A 21,515-nucleotide genomic window follows, 5' to 3' on the forward strand; every position below is an offset into this window, starting at 1 on the left:
AAACAAAATACAATGAAATGTATTGCAAAATAAAATTTTTGCCATCTTGTTGGTAGGGACACTATCGCATTGCTATAAAAATTTTGGGGCTTCTGATGAAAAAACTGCGATAAGTGGTTTTGGCAGTCCTCTTGTGATGTCAACCTGACACTGCCTAAGGAATCCTGCAGCGATTGAAACAGGTGGAAATCTGAAGGTGCAAGATCAGGACTATATGGCGGATGCATTAACACCTCCCAGCCAAACTCCCGTAACCACACGCCTTTATTTATGTGGCCTTCTTTTTTAATCATTTTTAGGGTACAAACACTGACATCTGAAAATATGTTCATAAATAAAGTTAGAATTCAATAACAAGGTTGCTTTCAGGTATTTTTTTTTTTGTAACGTTAGGGTCTTACCGGTCTAAGAAGAAATCTCATCAGGGAACTGATTTTGACATTCTTCTTGGAACATAATATCTCATATTTTATTTATGCTTGATATTTTAACTTGCATAACTGAATCCTTTGCATCATTCATGTTACCTGCAAAACAATATATTCAATTACATGATAAATAATATTGATTAATTATCAAAATCTTTTACCTGTACTTACCAATGCACTGGGATATTTTATGTAAACAATCTTGTTTTTGTTTAAAAATTGCATCCTTTTCACTTCTTTTTTGTTCGTATTTACTAATCATAGCTAAAAGCAGTTTTCGCAAATCTCTTTTTAAAGTTTTCGTCACGTTTCAATTATAAAATCACGTAAACCCATCGTAAACCACAGAAATATTTTTCACTTTGACACATAAACAACAGATGCTATAGGTGACACTGACATTAATGACAGTGTTACCATAATCAATTTTGGAATAAAAAGCCAGTCTCATCTTTCGCTAGCCAGACTCTAGCCCTTAACTTTTTTTTTAAGTAAAGGAAGCCTTTTTAACGTCTATTTTTGAAATGGCAATACCTTCCCCTGCCGTATTGATCGATTTTAGCCAATTAGATTTGGAGCAAAATATTTTACTGCAGTCTTTTGTGCAGTCATTCGCTGTTTCTTTCGAGGGCACAAAAAGCCCAAATTATCGCCTGTGTTGATGTCACATCAATAAACGTGAATCATTTTTGTCAAAACATCGATTTAAAAATAAATATTTACAAAAATGGCTTTACTGGTAAGTACCACATAGTAACACATAAATAGTTACCTACAAGGAATCAATAAAACATGTTACCTTATTTTTCATTTAAAATATCTCTGTTGTTATCTTTATTATTTGTTTTAATTTTCTAACCCAAGCCCACAAGGGTCTGTAAATTTATTATATATATTTTTGACTTACCTGATCTTATTAGATGATGTAATATGAAGGTTTTCCTTGTTATGATTAAGGTATAATCTTATTTATTAACTTTCAGCGCATGAAAGCAGCTAAATGCCCATCAGACGAGTTAGCACTCACAAATTGTGCCCTTGTCCACCCAGATGATTTTCCCAGTGATGTAAAGTAAGTGAACTTTTAAGAGCTATACATAGACAATATTTAAGAGTTGATGCAATAATACAAATTACACAAATAAGCCTGAAAAAACCCCTTGCTCTTGCCCTCAGAAATGTAACTTTGTAATGTAAGACTTTGGCTTTTGCTTTTATATCTCCTTTCCTTCACTCAGATTTCAGATTATTGGAAGTATTTTTTAACTTATAATTTTTTTAGGCACATTGAGGTGGCTACGGGTCCATCTCAACATTACATCTTCAGCATAAGATTTTTTAGTGGAGTGGAAAGAGGAACAGTGGGATTTTCATCACCGCAGCGAAAATGGGCTACACTTTCTATTGGACAGGTATTATTTTTACTACATAATATTATAAAATGATATTATGAAAACTTATACATTTGATTTGGTAATGCAAAAAATTAATAGACTATTCACAAAGTAATATGATGGGCTTCTTTTGACTTTTTTTTTGCCCAACATTCAACAAAGATTTTTATTGTGTAATCTAATGGACAGCTTGGAATATAGTAAGCTTTAAATTATTTATCAGTGCTGATAAGCAGTAACGTAAAACAGACACTAATCACACAAAATAAATATAATGACAAATATTTTTTTGTTTGATAAGTATAAGTAAGTAATGAAATTTTGCAATGATCTAAAAAAAATTGTTATGTTTGTGTGACTGTTTTTTTTTCAGCCAATTGAAGTAAAACCATTCAAACCCCAAAATGCTGACTGCTTGTGCAGTGTCACATTGGAAGCTGATTTCATGCTCAAGAAAACGTAAGTTGTGCCTTACAGCCAAATTGTAAATGTGATTACACCATCTATTACTAAGCATGTTAAGTGTTAACATTGAAATCAGCATGTAATATCTATTATTAGAACATTAGCAGGTTTATCAAATTAAATAGTATTAATTTATGGTATGCTTTTTTAAGACTTTATATGCCCAACTATATCAATTAACACCTGCATAATATTATAATGTATGTTTATTATAATATTGCACTAAAACTACTTAGTTGATATTCATGAACTGTTATTTTTACCAGAACTTCTATGGAGCCCTACGACTCCGAGCAAATGGCACGAGACTTTCTCATCCAATTTGGAAACCAAATCTTCACTGTGGGACAGCAACTGGCTTTCTCCTTCCAAGATAAGAAAGTACTTTCATTGATTGTCAAGAACTTGGAAGGTAAGTTTATATAATCATTGTGAAATTTTAGGGCCCCGCTGACTTACAATTTAAAGTTGGCCGACTATCGTACAAACCACAGAAATAGATCAAGATAGAAGCGCCATTTGAGATATTGGAGCAACATGGCGATGTGCCTGAAGTTCCGAACATTCAAGTGAACGAATTAGCTACAAAACAAAAACAAATTATCTTGAGTAACAAAATATAAGATGTAACATAGTGAGATATGAGGAAACTTTTAGAGGGTGCAAAAAAAACCCACCCTTATAATTCAAAGTCGATTTTCTCCCACACCACAGTGATTGAAAATTCTAAAAAAATTCATGCTAGTATATTTTAAGATCCTACAAACGATGGTAATATTTTCAACTTGTGGACTCACCCCTAAAACTTACCCTTAAAATTAAAAGTCGATTTTCTCCCAGTTTCCAGTGATTGAAAATTCTAAAAAAATTAATGCTAGTATACTTATAGATCCTACATACGATGGTAATATTTTCAACCTGCGGACTCACCCCTAAAACTTACCCTTAAAATTAAAAGTCGATTTTCTCCCACACTCCAGTGATTAAAAATTCTAAAAAAATTCATGCTAGTATACTTATAGATTCTACATAGGATGGTAATATTTGCAACTTGCGGACTCACCCCTAAAACTTACTCTTAAAATTAAAAGTCGATTTTCTCCCAGTTTCCAGTGATTGAAAACTCTAAAAAAATTTATGCTAGTATACTTATAGATCCTACATACGATGATAATATTTTCAACTTGGGGACTCACCCCTAAAACTTCCCCTAAAATTAAAAGTCGATTTTCTCCCACACTCCAGTGATTGAAAATTCTAAAAAAGATTCATGCTAGTATACTTATAGATCCTACATACGATGATAATATTTTCAACTTGCGGACTCACCCCTAAAACTTACCCTTAAAATTAAAAGTCGATTTTCTCCCAGTTTCCAGTGATTGAAAATTCTAAAAAAATTCATGCTAGTATACTTATAGATCCTACATACGATGGTAATATTTTCAACCTGCGGACTCACCCCTAAAACTTACCCTTAAAATTAAAAGTCGATTTTCTCCCACACTCCAGTGATTAAAAATTCTAAAAAAATTCATGCTAGTATACTTATAGATTCTACATAAGATGGTAATATTTGCAACTTGCGGACTCACTCCTAAAACTTACTCTTAAAATTAAAAGTCGATTTTCTCCCAGTTTCCAGTGATTGAAAACTCTAAAAAAATTTATGCTAGTATACCTATAGATCCTACATACGATGATAATATTTTCAACTTGGGGACTCACCCCTAAAACTTCCCCTAAAATTAAAAGTCGATTTTCTCCCACACTCCAGTGATTGAAAATTCTAAAAAAGATTCATGCTAGTATACTTATAGATCCTACATACGATGATAATATTTTCAACTTGCGGACTCACCCCTAAAACTTACCCTTAAAATTAAAAGTCGATTTTCTCCCAGTTTCCAGTGATTGAAAATTCTAAAAAAATTCATGCTAGTATACTTATAGATCCTACATACGATGGTAATATTTTCAACCTGCGGACTCACCCCTAAAACTTACCCTTAAAATTAAAAGTCGATTTTCTCCCACACTCCAGTGATTAAAAATTCTAAAAAAATTCATGCTAGTATACTTATAGATTCTACATAGGATGGTAATATTTGCAACTTGCGGACTCACCCCTAAAACTTACTCTTAAAATTAAAAGTCGATTTTCTCCCAGTTTCCAGTGATTGAAAATTCTAAAAAAGATTCATGCTAGTATACTTATAGATCCTACATACGTTGATAATATTTTCAACTTGCGGACTCACCCCTAAAACTTACCCTTAAAATTAAAAGTCAATTTTCTCCCACACTCCAGTGATTGAAAATTCTAAAAAAATTCATGCTAGTATACTTATAGATCCTACAAATGATGGTAATATTTTTAACTTGCGGACTCACCCCTAAAACTCACCTTAAAATTAAAAGTCGATTTTTTCCCACACCAGTGATTGAAAAAATTCATGCTAGTATACTTATAGATTCTACATAGGATGGTAATATTTGCAACTTGCGGACTCACCCCTTAAACTTACCCTTAAAATTAAAAGTCGATTTTCTCCCAGTTTCCAGTGATTGAAAATTCTAAAAAAATTCATGCTAGTATACTTATAGATCCTACATACGATGGTAATATTTTCAACCTGCGGACTCACCCCTAAAACATACCCTTAAAATTAAAAGTCGATTTTCTCCCAGTTTCCAGTGATTGAAAATTCTAAAAAAATTCATGCTAGTATACTTATAGATCCTACATACGATGGTAATATTTTCAACCTGCGGACTCACCCCTAAAACTTACCCTTAAAATTAAAAGTCGATTTTCTCCCACACTCCAGTGATTAAAAATTCTAAAAAAATTCATGCTAGTATACTTATAGATTCTACATAAGATGGTAATATTTGCAACTTGCGGACTCACTCCTAAAACTTACTCTTAAAATTAAAAGTCGATTTTCTCCCAGTTTCCAGTGATTGAAAACTCTAAAAAAATTTATGCTAGTATACCTATAGATCCTACATACGATGATAATATTTTCAACTTGGGGACTCACCCCTAAAACTTCCCCTAAAATTAAAAGTCGATTTTCTCCCACACTCCAGTGATTGAAAATTCTAAAAAAGATTCATGCTAGTATACTTATAGATCCTACATACGATGATAATATTTTCAACTTGCGGACTCACCCCTAAAACTTCCCCTAAAATTAAAAGTCGATTTTCTCCCACACTCCAGTGATTGAAAATTCTTAAAAAAATTCATGCTAGTATACTTATAGATTCTACATAGGATGGTAATATATAATGGTTGAAAATATTATCATCGTATGTAGGATCTATAAGTATACTAGCATACATTTTTTTAGAGTTTTCAATCACTTGAACGTTCGGAACTTCAGGCACATACATGGCGCTTCTATCTTGATCTATTTCTGTGGTTTGTACGATAGTCGGCCAACTTTAAATTGTAAGTCTGCGGTGACACTTATTTGACAGCAATAAGGGTTGGATATTTGACATAAAAAATTGCAACAACAATAGGAATGAGCACAACAAAAAATTCTTCTAACTGGTGTCGCCTGTCCTAAGCATATACTCCATTTACTTGATATGTGCTGCCAGTTGCCCCTTATAGTTCCTGTAAATTCTCTTATACAACGAAACTGCTGCCTTTAACTGGCGTCACAAATCCAGAACATGTAAATATAATATTACCTGTGTTGACACCTATAATATTTTCTGCATAATATATAGCTGGAGACTCGCAGCGTATAAAGTACGCCAGTCAGGAGAAAACAAAGTATAAAAGTGAACAATACAAGTCTTTCACATCACGAATATTTTATAATTTCACTGTTACTTGTTAGCTGGTATAGCTAGTTGGCTCCGAGGCACATAAAACTTAGGCCCTCAAGGGACACCTAAATGGAATAGTTTGTGAGTTATATTCACAAAGTTACAGCTATTGTATAATGGTTGCATAACTCATAAGTAAGGGTAGAATTCTGGATAGTTGACTCATTTTTAAAGTGAGACTACATTTTACGTGCCCCAAGTCAACCATGTTAAGACTATGACATAACCATAGCTTGGGCTTATGACTTACTAGAAGACGCCCGGAACTCCGTTGCGCCAAAACTCGTTTATCGTGCGGGAACCATACATTTTTCCGGAACAAAAAATATCCTATGTCCTTTCCCGGGACCCAAGGTATCTCCATGCCAAATTTCAGCAAAATCGGTTCAGCCGTTTGGGCGTGAATAGGTAACAGACAGACAGACAGACAGACACACTTTCGCATTTATAATATTAGTATGGATTGCACTTATTCTTCTGATTTGTTGGTTGGGCTGTAATATAATACGGTTTTATTGCCCCTACGCTTAGAACAGTGTTTTTAACCTGTGGGTCGCGACCCCCTGGGGGTCGCCAGAGGTCGATGAACTATTTCAGAAAAAATCAATAAAGATCATAAATACACTTGCGTGCAAAAAAATCGAACCACCTCTCTCCTTATGATTCAAACGGTAATAACTCAAGAAATATAATTAGTATTAAATAAATGTTGGTATCGTTTTAAAGGTAGTACAATAAGGATTTAATTAATGCTATAGTTATTGTAACTGTAAATCGTTTACTAATTCTACAGCCTTAAAACAAAAACCGGTCAGTTTGGCATAACATTTCAGTAGGCGATTAATGACATCTTTCTTGTAAAAAACACTAATAAATTGATTTCAATAGCTCGTAGTGCCACCCATTACCCTAATTTAGGTTTCTATCCGGGTTTTCCTTGACCTTATCAAAGTTATGATGAACTCCTGAGCGATACTATGCCGATCTTCTTGTACAGCCACCCGGAGGTCCTAAAGGGTATCTGCGGCAAGAGTCCGGGCCCTGGACCTCCTTTTGAGTTCTCCTCATGGGTGCTCGATAGGATTAAGGTTAGGACTCTTTGCTGGCCAATCCAAACCCGAAATTTCGACTTCGGAGAGAATATATTGACGAACTTTCGCAGCAACGTGCGGTCGAGCATTGTTCTACATCAATATGGAACCTTCATCAACAAAACCAGCACATGGCACCGCATGTTGTCTCAGTACGCCCTGAATGTAGTGATAGGTACTCAAAGTGCCAAGGCGCGGCCCGGTTACGAACTCAAGATTGGTTTATGCATCAAAAGAAATCTCGCCCCATACAGTCCCCGAACACCTACCAAATGGAAGCCTTTCGTCAATGCACGCCTGCGCAAATCATCCTCCTGATTTAGCTTTCATCAGAAAAGAGCACGACCCGCCGTTGCTCCAATGAAAAATCAACATGAGAACGTGCGAAACTAAGCTGCGCTTGACTGTGTGCTGGGGCTAATTTTGGACCGTTAGCGAGTTTTTGTGAAGTCAAACAGCTGCCTGCAAGTCTTCGTCGTACAGTCTACTCAATTACTGTAACTCATCGGACTTCTTTTGGCCGTCGTTGCACTTGAACTGAAATGAGATGTCGATTCCGCAAGGACGTTGACACCTTAAAACGGTCATCACGTTCAAATGTAGCCCAATGTCTTCCTGAACATGGTCGCATGGTAAAGTTTAGAGTCTCTAGAATACTTCGGTATACTCTTGTAAACGAAGTTCGACTTAAATTAAGACTTCTAGCTACAACTCGTTGTCTAAATTCAGCTCTTAGCAAAGCCCCTGCTTGAGAGGCTTTATTCGGAGTAATATCCATTTTGCCACAAAGAAATTACGTTTAAAATGAAGTTAAATGAACAATAAATCAATAAAAATCGAAACAAAACAAAAACAATAAGATTTGACCGATTTTTCATACAGAACAAAACCGTTCAATTAACGATTAAAAAATTGAGTGATGGGGGTGCTTAGTGATTTGTGTCGTTTGTAGTCAAGCATGTTGGTTTTAGAAAATGTAGAGTAAACGTACACATTCCCTATCATATTAACTCGCATTATTAATAAAAAGAAATAATAAATAACTATAACTTTTTAAGATATAGCGACTTGAACAGAAATGCGCGGGGTGGGTCGATTTTTTTTTTCGCAAGTGTAGTAAGAGGCTTTTAATTAAAAAAAAAACATAAACATACATAATTACATACATGATAGAAAAAGCCAAGGGTTCGGGGTCGCGAATTTTTTTATGATACAGTCGCATCATGAAAAAGGTTGAAAAACACTGGCTTAGAAATTTTACGCGTCAAAACCCTTTCAGCTAAAGGCAGAAAGAGTTTACAAACACAGACACACTCTTGAAGCATGGATTACAATTAGGTCAATTAGTCAATTATTTTCATAGCTGTGGATGTAAAGGCATTAGCGGCCGGTGCCAACGCGGTGCCGCGTCGGGTGAGGATGGGTCGACTGCTGCCCGACGCGTGTATCCAGTTCGACAAAGCAGAGAACTCCTCCCTCAACCTGGTCGGTAAAGCTAAGGGGTAAGTGTGACGTATATCATTTACTAGCTTTACTACAGACTCACATGACATACAGACGGTGGATTGCCTCGGAGTAAGGTCTGACAGAATAAATACCGGATAGGCTTAAAAGGCTGTTGCGACTGGTGGTCGCAACAGCCTTTTGTTATAGTCCATATATTCAGTGGACACCAGTCCACTGAATATATGGACTTGGAATCCAAATTTACGGCGTTGGATTCCTTTATTAGAGACCTTTTAACCCTTTAACCGCCGAGCTTAAAATCAATTGTCGTGCCTCTACTACTTGCCGGCACCATAAATCGAAAAATTTATATCTACAACAAATAGTGATGTGCAATAGTTATCTTTTTCGATGTCGATAATTTATTTCTTAATTTATAATTTATATAAAGTATAAACTGATATCTAGTATTTGAATCCATAATGTTGTTAGTAAATAAACAACGCTGGCAAAAACATTAGATATAAAAACAGCTTGAATAATGAAGTGACATAATTCCCGATATTTGTTATTACACTTCATCCCCTCCATCCCCTTTACACGCATACAATTTCATCTAAATGTCGTAGCAGACAGACAGATAGAAAAGCGTTACTTTGTAATTTATTGTAATTTTATTTCTAATTTAAGTATCCACTACAATCACATCTATCGATAGCATCATCATAAGCACAACACTAGTGGAAAATTCTAGAAGGCGGCACACGCTTATGACGTCAGAAGCGGTCGTCTTGTTGACGATGGGAATCGTCAATTCAATCACTGAAATTTTATACTATATTTATTATAAATCAAGTAAAACAAACACGTTTATTTGTTCAGTAACCATTGCTTTATTTTAAGAAACTAAAATGTAATCAATTGTAAATGATTACTTCGTTAACTATTTACCAAGTATAAACATTATTTTAATATAATACAGTGCTATCAAACAAAAAAGGCAGATTAACCGAGTAGTGGTAACTGGTACTGGTCGTAAATATCCGACCTTGGCGAAAATATTTGTCGGATTATTCCGACCTTGGCGGCTAAAGGGTTAAAGAAGTTAAAGTACTTTTGGACTCCAAAACTGAGACAACCTTGAACCAAGAGAAAAAAGAGACTTTTCGTCCCTTGATGTTCTTTCAGGGTTTACCTTATATTATTACTTCCCCGTTTTTATTTGTCCCCCTTGTTTCAACACAAAATAACTTACGACCAAAAGCAACACGTGATTCAAATTTTATGTTATTACAAAAAAAATATAAATCAGTAGTTGAACAATCTGTCTTTAAATCCACTCTTGTAGAAAGCAACCTCGTCAATCAATCATCAATCCCGACTGGGACTTCGGCAAGATGGGCATTGGTGGTTTGGACAAGGAGTTCAACGCTATATTCCGACGAGCGTTCGCCTCGCGCGTCTTTCCGCCAGAGGTGGTGGAGCAGTTGGGTGAGTAGCTGAGAACCCTCTAACCATGGTTTACCCCACAGACATAGATCAAGATAGATACCGCATGTGTAGTTCGCGTGTCATATCGCGTTCCCAAAAGACGAGCAATACTCGTCTTTCGAAAGTCGGATCTTTAGTCTGCGCTCCACCGTTATCGCAATCGGACAAAGTATCAGAAAAAGTAACACGCTCGTTTTCATAGAAATGGAGGGACATGCGGTATCTATCTTGATCTATGTCAGTGGTTCACCCTAATAAATATGAAAGTAAGCCACGGGTTGAGTAACCCTGCATTAAAGTAGTAGAACAGGGTTAACCAACCTTTTTTATAGAGTGGCCTTGAGGATTGTTTAAATATAATATTTCATGCCTCATCTCATATTTTATTGAATTAAAAATTATCTTTTTTATTAAATTTTTTCAATGTGTAATAATATTGTGCATACAAATTCCTGTCAAAGCTATAGCTAAACTTTATTATTGGAAGATTGTTTAGCAGCATCGACTGATTTGTTTGAAGTGCAATGAGTCTTGTCTTGTGTCACAAAGCTAGTATTAACCCCTTTACGCCGGCTGTCCCCAAATGAGGACACCTCTCCTATAAATTTTTTAAATTGCAGGTTGCAAGCACGTCAAAGGTATTCTCCTCTATGGGCCTCCCGGTACCGGCAAAACGCTAATGGCTCGTCAGATCGGCAAGATGTTGAACGCTCGTGAACCGAAGATTGTCAACGGTCCGCAGATCTTGGACAAATATGTCGGTGAGAGTGAGGCCAATATCCGACGGCTGTTCGCTGATGCTGAGGAAGAAGAGAAAAGGGTGAGTTTTACAATTTGTTGTTTAATTTACATAGAAAAAATATCGCCAAAAAGAAGACCTCTTCTCATAACGTCATCGTTTTAGTGATAATGATTGCGTTAAGCTCAGTGGAACCTTCCCACTGAGCATAACGCAATCAGTGGGGTATACATAAAAAAGTATCTATAAAGCTTTGTATTTTATTATCTTACTATCTCGACATTCCAAAATTACACCTCTAATGTGTACTTACTTTATATTTGAAAGACAATGAAAAAAAGAATAGGCCGAATTCCGGGCCCCGAAACGGCATAATACAGAGAAAAATTTTAGAATTTATTCATTTAAAATTTTAATTGCTTTTGACAGTGCGGCCCCAACAGCGGTCTACACATAATCATCTTCGACGAAATCGATGCTATCTGCAAAGCTCGTGGTTCGGTCGGCGGCAACACGGGAGTTCATGACACCGTCGTTAACCAGTTGCTGTCTAAAATTGACGGTATGTATCTGTGAAGAACTACATGATGTAACAAAATGATAATACTTTGAAGTGTGTAATTGTATGCATGTCCAAACTCATGACGTTGCAACATTTCTCACAGAAACGTAGAAGTCAAAAGTAACACACTTTCCCATTTATTATATTAGTAATTTGTATGGATGTTTCTCCTCAGGTGTGGATCAACTGAACAACATTCTAGTCATTGGTATGACAAACAGACGGGACATGATTGACGAGGCCCTCATGAGACCTGGTCGATTGGAAGTCCAGATGGAGATCGGTCTACCTGATGAGAACGGCCGAGTACAGATCCTGAATATACACACCAAACGCATGCGAGAGTATAAGAAGATCGCTGAAGATGTTGATAGCAAGGTATGTACATACAAGGTACACTTAGAGACTAGAATCCTAGATACTAAATCGGGTACAATCAAATTGCATTTTTTTTTTTTATAAAATAAGGGGGCAAACGAGCAAACGGGTCACCTGATGGATAACAACTACCGTCGCCCATAGACACTCGCAACAGCAGATGAGCTGCAGGTGCATTGCCGGCCTTTTAAGAGGAAATACGCTCTCTTCTTAAAGGTTTGCAGGGCGTATAGGTCCGGAAATACTGCTGGTGACAGTTCGTTCCAGAGTTTTACAGTGAGCGGTAGAAAGTTACGCGAAAAACGCACGGTGGAAGACTGTCACCCACCAAGGTGATAAAGATGGTATATTTTTCGCATTGAGATGGCATTGACGTCGACATAGCAGCGAGCTATCAATTATGTTTGTAGTATGGCGCTTGCGATGTCGAATTTCGTTTAATTTTTATTACTTCGCTTTTGTAACTATCGAAAACTGAAAAAATGGCCAAGTACCAAGTACATACATACTACATTTTTAAAATTCCTTTCGAATCAACGTGTTAAAAAAGTCGAGGGATATTAAGTGAGTTGGTGTACTGAAAATTGTAATGTTTCTACGTTTTGCCATTACTTGTTTAAGAATGTTGGTAACATTCTGAGTTCTGACGCGAAGCTATATCCAAAACGATTGATGTTTTATATTGCTCTTCGATGACACATTTGTAACATTGACTTGAAATAATATTGTTATTATAGTTTCAAATAATAGTGCAAAACACTCATCGTTTGTAAGGTTAAGGGGCTGTTTAAATCGTTTTACCACTTTCTGATAAGTGCCGGAACTTAACTTGACAGAGTATGGAGTATCTGTCAGATAAATCGTGGATAGCCTAATCGGCACTTATCTGTAAGTGGTGAAAGCCCTTAATGTAACTCCACTTAAATACTACAGGAGCTAGCGGCGCTAACCAAGAACTTCTCTGGTGCGGAGCTTGAGGGTCTGGTGCGAGCCGCTCAGTCCACAGCCATGAACCGCCTCATCAAGGCCTCAAGCAAGGTGGAAGTGGATCCCGAAGCCATGGAGAAACTCATGGTGGAGAAGGGAGACTTCCTCCATGCGCTGGAGAATGACGTCAAACCGGTGAGTTGACTTAGGAATATTTTTTTACCATTAAACTGTGTTAAGAGAATTATCATCCCTCGTGAAATATCTGAAATTCGTGCATATTTAATGAAGACATTTATAGAAAAAATACTTCTTTTTAAAAACACAAGTGTTTTGATTGGCTAATATCAGATATTAACAACGCTATATAATAAACTGTAATTATCAAAACTTAAGTAACTTAAGTAACGCTTAAAATAATCGTAAAATTCCTATATAAGTGTGTTTCTGTAATTAAAAGAAATAACACGCTATTATAATAGTTAAGTAGCTGACCCGTTAACGTTGTTTTGCCATATAAATTATTATTTCTAGTATCAATTTAAAACGTAGAAAAAAACCTATTCTCAAGCTTAACGAATGTACCATCGAGGAAATTGATTCCTAGTTCATAGGTAGTATACATATACATCATAAATTTATTACATCCTAATTTTCTGTACAGGCGTTCGGTACAGCAGCCGAGGCGTTAGAACACTTCCTGTCTCGTGGTATCATCAATTGGGGTTCCCCGGTTTCATCGGTGCTGGAAGACGGGCTGCTATATATACAACAGGCGAGAGCTACAGAGGCTAGCGGTTAGTATAATAACATGATTTTCTTCCACGGGCACTGGAATATAGTATGGGAACAGAATGTAAAGTCGAGATTGTTTAGTCGCATTTCTACTTTTTAGGGTTCCGTACCCAAAGGGTAAAAACGGGACCCTATTACTGAGACTTTGATGTCTGTCCGTCTATCTGTCTGTCTCCAGGCAGTATCTCAAGAACCGCTACAACTAGACTTCTGAATTTTTTACAGATTGTTTATTTGTGTTGCCGCTATAACAACAAGTACTAAAAATAAAATAAAATTAATATTAAAGGGGGGCTGCTATAAAATAAACGTGATTTATTTTACCTTTTTTGCTCGTATATCGTAATCAATAGTGGCAACAGGTAGGCATTTGAAATAATCACAATATCCTTAATTTTATTTGTACTCTAATATTTAACAATAAATACAAAATGAAATAAATATTTAAGGGGTCCCCATAAGAAAAACACAATTTTTGTTCTATAACGGTACGGCACCATTCATGCGCGAGTCCGACTCGCACTTGGTCGATTTTATATGAATAAAAATATAATATTGTTTTAAAATATGGTTAGTAGGTTTCTACATGACCTGAAAAAACTCCAACAATATTCATAGCAATTGTATAAAAAAACTATAATTTTATATTTTGAATCTGTTTCAAATCTTTCGTCGTTTTCACATAGGTCTGGTATCAGTACTTCTGGAGGGTCCGCCAAACAGTGGTAAAACGGCTATGGCCGCGGAATTGGCCAAGATGTCCGACTTCCCATTCGTCAAGGTGTGCTCGCCTGAGGACATGGTCGGATTCACCGAGTCTGCGAAGTGCTTGCAGATCAGAAAGGTATTTATTGTTTATTCTTTTAGTTACCACTTAAAAAATAGGGTCCCTCCAAACAGCCAAAAGTCTCTTAATCGTGGACACGCCAAGCTGTCTGACTTTACATTCAATATTAGGTGTACTCGATTGAGGTCATAGTAGGATTTGTGGGTTTAGTTAAGTGCTAGTAAATTGAACAATATTTCCAAAAGTTTTTGAGTATGGTTTTTAATGTATTCATTTGCACTGACAAAATTATTCTTTTTAACCGACTTCCAAAAAGGAGGTTAGATGTTTGGCTGTGGATATTTTTTTAGTAAAAAAAAACCCACTGAAATCGGTACTAATTTTACACCCTATATTGCAGTATTTCGACGACGCGTACCGCTCAACCCTCTCCTGCATATTGGTGGACAATATCGAGCGTCTGTTAGACTACGGGCCGATTGGACCGCGGTACTCTAACTTAACCCTGCAAGCTCTACTCGTGCTACTGAAGAAACAACCGCCTAAGGGACGCAAGCTACTCATCCTGTGTACTACTAGCAGAAGGTAAATATTTAGCCCAAATATATGCTAAATATAAGATAATGATAACTATAGCTTTGTTCACACTGTGCCTTTTTCTGTTCGTCAAGAGCATGCGTTATAGCGCAGTCAACAGCGAACGTGAGCGAAAATGCGCCAATATGAAAGTTGATGACGAAAATTGAAGATAAAAGTGCACAGTGTGAACATAGCTAATAATGTATATTCTAAAGAGACCTGTGTGCTAAGTTCTGTACTTGTTGTTTTTGCACTCCGAAAAGTATATTGATACTAATAATTACTTACTTTGTTTTACTTAATTAATAAGTATCAATACTATTTCACATACCTCTTCTGCTCAAACCATCGAACCGATTTTAATGACATTTGGCAGAATGATACTTTTGATCCAAGGACAAAGTTTTGATCGAATTCTGTTCCACTAAGGGGGATATTAGATTATCATATATATTGGATCCGAGATCATTGAGTCAATGATATTGGATAATGTAATATAGACATATGATTCATTTCTTCCTTGATCATAGATTTTTGACATTTGCTGAGAGATTGGATCCAATACGGTCATAGAAATAGGTGTTGCCAGTTATTTAATACAAAAAAGAGCTTTTAATTCTTGTTCGTTAATATGTTTCAAATAATGTAATGTAATTATTTTTCTAATTATATACTTGGATAATCTTGCTGAAATAACAAAAAACAAGCCATATTAAAAATGACGATGTCTTTTGACAAATCGAATTCTCTGAGATCTAGTAACCCTGACGTCAATACCTGTCAGCGTTAGCGCTCTCCATTGGCTATTGAAACATATGACGTAAAATAGGATCAATGAATTATGATAATGTAATAAGCAGATATGATCAAATGATCATAGAAATGATCCAATTTAAATGATAATGTAATACCCCCCTTACTTGCGAATATTGTCTAGTTACTAGAAAATAATTATGTAAAGTAGGACCACAAGTATTATGTCTTCTGTTAGACTGTTGCACAAAGACCTCAGTGTTGTGACATTGTAAAGAAAAAAAACATAACTTTTTTTATACAGGCAAGTGCTAGAAGACATGGAAATGTTATCCGCGTTTACTGGCGTCCTGCACGTGCCCAATCTGTCACAGCCGGAACACGTCATGGCCGTTCTGGAGCAGAGCGACGCCTTCTCCAAGCGGGACCTCGCTAAGATACAACAGAACCTACGTGGTGCCAAGTAAGATACTATATCTACCAGCATAATATTATGTCACACAGATATACAAATAACTTTAAGTTTTGCTGAGAGAAACTGGGGGCGCAACAATATCTGCCACTATCGTACAATAGCTACCAATAACATGACATGCTATAATGAATATTGTATCACACGTTGTGTGATCGCACTCTACCAATAATGAGCCGTCTGATTACTGTTCTACCAATGAGATCTAACCCTGAGCCTTCCGTTTTGGCCCACATATAACTTTTACGCTATCGTATTTTATATCGTTATAGTCCATTTGTGAAGCACTCGGCTCGTTTTTAACTCTAGCGTTCAAATATATTGCTATCTGTTGCCACAGGTAGACGTTGGAAACGCCGAACGTGATAGTATAGTTTTCATGTTTAGTCTAGTCCAGTTTTACAGATATTGTACACAAAAAAGCCACATTTTTGGTACTTTCCTTTTAGACCGCTTATGATGATGAGAATGTGGGATGGGCTAAAAGGCCATAAACAACTGCCAACCACGCACAGGTATATGTTTACTAAATACACGAAGTAATTTCTAATTTAAAGGCATACTCTTTAATCATGAACTTCCTTAGTTTAAAGAGGTTGTGATATGATCACCAATACAACACATAATAATTATTGTACAAGTAACTTTGCATAACAGACGCCTCAATATCAGTATTCTTTTACAGAATCTTCATTGGCATCAAGAAGCTACTGGCTCTGGTGGACATGGTGAAGCAGACAGACGAGGAGTCGAGGGTATTCAAGTTCGTGACGAAAATGCAGGAGGAAGGTGGTCTAGACCTCGGCACCACCATACAATAAGATCTGCTCCAACCTTAGGAAATATCGCATACCACTCCCTCACCCGACCATAGACGAACGGAAAGCTCACCCTGCTCGTCCGATCTCAAAAGCTACGAAATAGACTACGACGACGTCAGCGAACACAGACGAGGCATGACGGCCCGAGGTGACGAAATTTCACCCGCTAAGATCCCGCTCATGAGAATCAGAAGCGTTGAAATCGTGTTCGAAGACGAAATGTCTACTTGCACCGATACAGGCCTACTAGATCGTAGTCTGGAATTGCTTCTCTCTGATAGCGATGACTCGACCAAATGCATCGATGATTTGGAACATTTGCACAATGAGAGGGACGATGATTCAGTAACACTCAACGCTGAAGAGTTGTCCGATGATAATACTTTACCTGTAAGTAGAAAAATATTTCAGCCTAGTATTATTATTTCTGAAGATAAGGTTGATTCTACAATTAAAGATAAAGTTGAGCTATCTATTATCGAAGATAGAGTGCTTATGTCTTCAGTTGAAGATAGGATACGTGATTCTGCGATCGAAGATAGAACAAATGAATCTACAGTTGATGATAGGGCGCTTGAATCTGCAATCGATGATAGAGTTCCTGATTCTACGATTGAAGAAAGAGCCATTGAATCTACGATTTATGATAGAGGATTCGAGTCAATGATTGATGCCAGAGCATTTGAGTGTACAATTGAAGACAAAGTACTCGAATCAAACGAGGACAGCGCTTCGCTAAATCTCTCGGAGTTGGGTGATTCCGGCCGTTTCACAGAAGAAGCTTCGACATCTCATTTCGACATGCAGAAATCATACGACGACGCCGCGCTTTCTCATTCATTCGACGCAGTTAACATTGATGACGTCACGAACGTGAAATGCGACTTATCCGATAGTATATCTAATATGGACGATAGATTGTATGAATATATCGACACCGACAGCAACAGTTCGGAGGATACGGCGCTATGCGACGGACCGCCAGAGGTTAGGTTTATTCAGCATGACGTAAATCAAGATGAACAAATATGCGACAGCTATGATTTGCAGTATGATTCCTTTGTTGATATGGGTAAATTTTGAATGTTCTATTTATTTTATACATGAAGATAGTGTGAAGTTGTAGTTACGGAGATATCATTAAATTATGGGCGAACCAAGAAATAGTGAAAGTAAAATGATTAGGATCATTTCATACTAACGCTATGTGCGAAAGCGAAGAAGCGGTTTAAAATTATTATTACTCTGAACACCGATTCTGCCTTTGTAAAACAAGGGTTTTATAGAACCTGTATATAACTAATAGCTACAACTTCACACTGGTTTAAAATTATTTCTGATGCTACTATTGTTTGGTGCATATTGTTATAAAAGTATTAAATTTTATCCATAGTGGATATTACAGTATACAACATTCCAATGACAGAAAATGTTTAGAATATAACCTGAGCTATATATACCTACAAACCTTTAGCTATTGCGCAGAGGGCTAAGTGGTATGCGGCTCTAGTAACCGTGCCACTACTAGAATGTCTTGTTAAATAAAAGGTTTCTCCGAGTCTTATTTGTAAATATTGTTCTTTGTAGATAAACTTTACCCTATAGACTGTGGCATGGTTACGATATTTCCGGGGTTGTAAGTCTAGACAATAGCTCAATTTCACTAAAACAATTTGTTTTGTATAGTATTTTGTATTGTTTTACTTTAATTTTTTGTTACGACGCAGCTTGGGCTGTTAAATTAGTTTTTCAGGTAGGCGTTACGACACTGAATAATAGATATATTTAATGTAAGAGTAATGTCAATATTTAATATTTATTGTTAACTAATAGTGTTACAAGTTTATCTGGTGTTGTCTTTGTAGAAGTGAATATGTTGATACAATTTTCTTGAACACTCAATTAGCAGAGTACAATTATTAAGATAAGCTTTAGATGTTGTACTTATTATTAAGTATTTGCAATATTAGGTTATATTTTTTGAGCCTAAACCAAGAACGGATTGTTAGTTGAAATTGTTGGTTAAAGTAATTTTATAAAGACAGATTTGCAAGTATGAAAACTGCCAAATACCTCTTTACAACAATAAAAGAGATCTAAAGAAAATATAAATGTTAGCAACCAAAGCCGTATTCCCTCCTATGATTATATTATTACGTTTAAAACAGTTAGTACCTATATTGCTATGTTTTAAATTTTTAATTATATTGTTTGCTTTGAGCAAAATTTTGTTGCATATTTCAAAAGTAGAGGAACAATCAGAGATTTAACACTGTTGAAATTTACAATTTTTGCACTTCTTTAGGAACAAAAATAAATATTACAAAAACTTAGCACCTAGAAGCTTAAAAGCAAAAGGATAATACTTTAAATTATACCGATAATATTTGGAATGGTGTCAAAGTATATAAAACTATCTACTTAAAAATAATTACATGTAAATTATTGTCATTGTGATTGATGTATCAAAAATATTAAATTTATTTCTAAAGCAAAAGCTTACATTTTACTGCATGTTTTATCTAGGAATATTACATAAAGAAGTCGCTTTGAATGTTTAAAAATTTCACAACAAACTTTGTAGCTGCTCATAAACACATTAATAATCAATTATTATGAGATAGCAAATGTACATTCCTTGTCACTCCTTGCATTTTCATAAATCATTACTATTATACTCAATATTTCAAGTAATTAATGATGCTTTTAGATCAAATGGTATCTTATAATAGTACCAAGTAATAGTGACTAGCGTTTGTGATGTAACAGAATTTTTGTAGATTTATAATATCTGCATATCAAGTTCAATTTATTAGTACTTATGTTTTATTAAATGTTAAAAAATGGAATGCTTACAAATGGATGTATAAAATTGTAATCAGTATTGATCAGGTTTCAGATTGATGAAATAAAATTATATCAAGTCAGTAAGGTCAGTTTTATTCATGAGTCCTGAGACACTTGACTCCAAAAGTTTCATGTAAATATTATGTTACATTAAATTACTACAAGTTATTCACAATAATTGCCATGCCACATTTGCATTGCCTTGGAGTTGAATTAGTTATATGATCTAAATTTTGAACATTTAATGAAACTCTACATAACAATTATTTCTGAAGACTCACTGCTGCACTCAGGGACTTTTAATGATGATTAAATTTAAATTTAATGAAAAGTTTGAGACAATGTATTGGCATACACCTCCATTGTGGGTATTGCAGACACAAGTAGAGTTTCAATTTCTATGGTGCCGCATGGGAATTGAGGGGTTAATAAATAATTTTTTTTTTTTAAATGTGCAGACCGCGAAGGTCAGGTTCAATCCTGAAAATGGACCTTGAGCGAAACTAATTGGTGACCCCTGATATATGGTATATTGGATTATATTATATTATATTACAAATATAAAATGAGATGTAACATAGTTTACACTTAATTATAACTAACTTATTCTAATTTGCCGTTTCGCAAGCATCTACCCAGTCATTATAAACATCTATAGGTTCAGATAAAACATTTGTTGTTGTTTGAAAATCTTCTAAGCAAACTCGACATTGTATTCGTGCTGTATTTCTGGCTCGATCCCTGAAAACAGTGGTAATATATTATTAATGTCGTTTTATGAGACCGGCATGCTAATGTAGCCTCAAAACTGAGTACTTACATTTTCACTTCACATGATTTTTCATGATTACAAAATGGACAATTAAATTGCTGGTCCAGAGGCTCAATTGCTTTCCGTTTAGGGGGAGGTTTACGTTTGGATTTACGGCGACCCATATCTGTAACAGAATAGTCCAAAGTATTATAGGCAAATTATGTACTTACACAAACACAAAACTGTGATTTTGTTGATACAAGAATTATTGATTTTAAATATTCCTGATAACTAACCGGTATCTTTGTTTCTAACTCGAAATTTTAAAATGAGAAATATAGGTATCCTTATTTGATACAGCTTGGTTTTATTTAATACATAAATGAAGTAAAAAATAAATACCGTAGGTATCGTAAATAATTGTCCTCAAATTCTGAAATCCTCATTTGTCACTTTTGACATTTTATCTGTCAAGTGTCATCCATACCAGGGTTGCCAGATCAAAGACCGATCAAATCGCCACTTCGCGATAAAAAGATAGCCCAAAGTAGCCCAATAAAAAAGAAACACGGTAATTAAACGTAATGTCAATAAAACGTATGAATAATATTATATGCTACTGTTCTATTACATTAGAGTTATGTATTTACATGTAATTTTATCAATATTTTAAGGAGACTTGCTTCGTTTAATTCAAGAAGCTTATATAATATAACATAAGATTCTTGGTTTACTTGGATACTTGTAAATTTGCATTAGTGGTAACGAGTTATTTTTATTTTTTGGGGTTTTTTCCCCGACTATAAAAGTGACATTTAGCAATGAAAATCTATAATTCGTAGTATTTATTTTAAAATTATGTGTTTACAAATAAAAAATGTTTTATGCATATTAATCGTCATCTGCTGCAAAAAGTTGGATGGTGTCGAGCAAATTA

The 21,515-nt window shown here is 35.5% G+C and overlaps 3 protein-coding genes across 5 annotated transcripts; 2 read left to right on the forward strand and 1 right to left on the reverse strand.

The window, feature by feature from the left end:
* The first annotated feature begins 985 nt into the window (after positions 1–985).
* Positions 986–19,905, forward strand: LOC121731430 (vesicle-fusing ATPase 1-like). The gene is made up of 16 exons (XM_042120846.1): positions 986–1,167; positions 1,412–1,500; positions 1,711–1,840; positions 2,196–2,281; positions 2,554–2,699; positions 8,591–8,729; positions 10,022–10,164; positions 10,785–10,984; positions 11,333–11,465; positions 11,641–11,843; positions 12,777–12,965; positions 13,435–13,567; positions 14,252–14,409; positions 14,753–14,937; positions 15,989–16,147; positions 16,842–19,905. The coding sequence occupies exons 1-16, from the start codon at positions 1,156–1,158 to the stop codon at positions 16,975–16,977; spliced, it is 2,241 nt and encodes a 746-aa protein (XP_041976780.1). The 5' UTR covers positions 986–1,155; the 3' UTR covers positions 16,978–19,905.
* LOC121731437 lies at positions 17,113–19,905 on the forward strand. Its single transcript, XM_042120858.1, has 2 exons — positions 17,113–18,140; positions 18,223–19,905. Exon 1 carries the CDS (start codon positions 17,113–17,115, stop codon positions 18,058–18,060), a length of 948 nt encoding a protein of 315 aa, XP_041976792.1. The 3' UTR covers positions 18,061–18,140; positions 18,223–19,905.
* Positions 19,902–21,023, reverse strand: LOC121731443 (transcription elongation factor 1 homolog). Of its 3 annotated transcripts, none has more exons than XM_042120870.1 (3): positions 20,981–21,023; positions 20,645–20,762; positions 19,902–20,565 (listed from the first exon to the last, which is right to left on the reverse strand). In XM_042120870.1, exons 2-3 carry the CDS (start codon positions 20,758–20,760, stop codon positions 20,433–20,435), a joined length of 249 nt encoding a protein of 82 aa, XP_041976804.1. In that variant the 5' UTR covers positions 20,761–20,762; positions 20,981–21,023; the 3' UTR covers positions 19,902–20,432. The 3 variants fall into 3 exon arrangements, with proteins under 3 accessions (XP_041976804.1, XP_041976801.1, XP_041976802.1); XM_042120867.1 differs by lacking the exon at positions 20,981–21,023 and adding an exon at positions 20,875–20,972; XM_042120868.1 differs by lacking the exon at positions 20,981–21,023 and adding an exon at positions 20,875–20,972 and having other exon boundaries at positions 20,645–20,768.
* Between the last annotated feature and the right edge of the window lie 492 nt (positions 21,024–21,515).

The sequence above is a fragment of the Aricia agestis genome, chromosome 10, assembly GCF_905147365.1.
Source record: "Aricia agestis chromosome 10, ilAriAges1.1, whole genome shotgun sequence".
Lineage (NCBI taxonomy): Eukaryota > Metazoa > Arthropoda > Insecta > Lepidoptera > Lycaenidae > Aricia > Aricia agestis.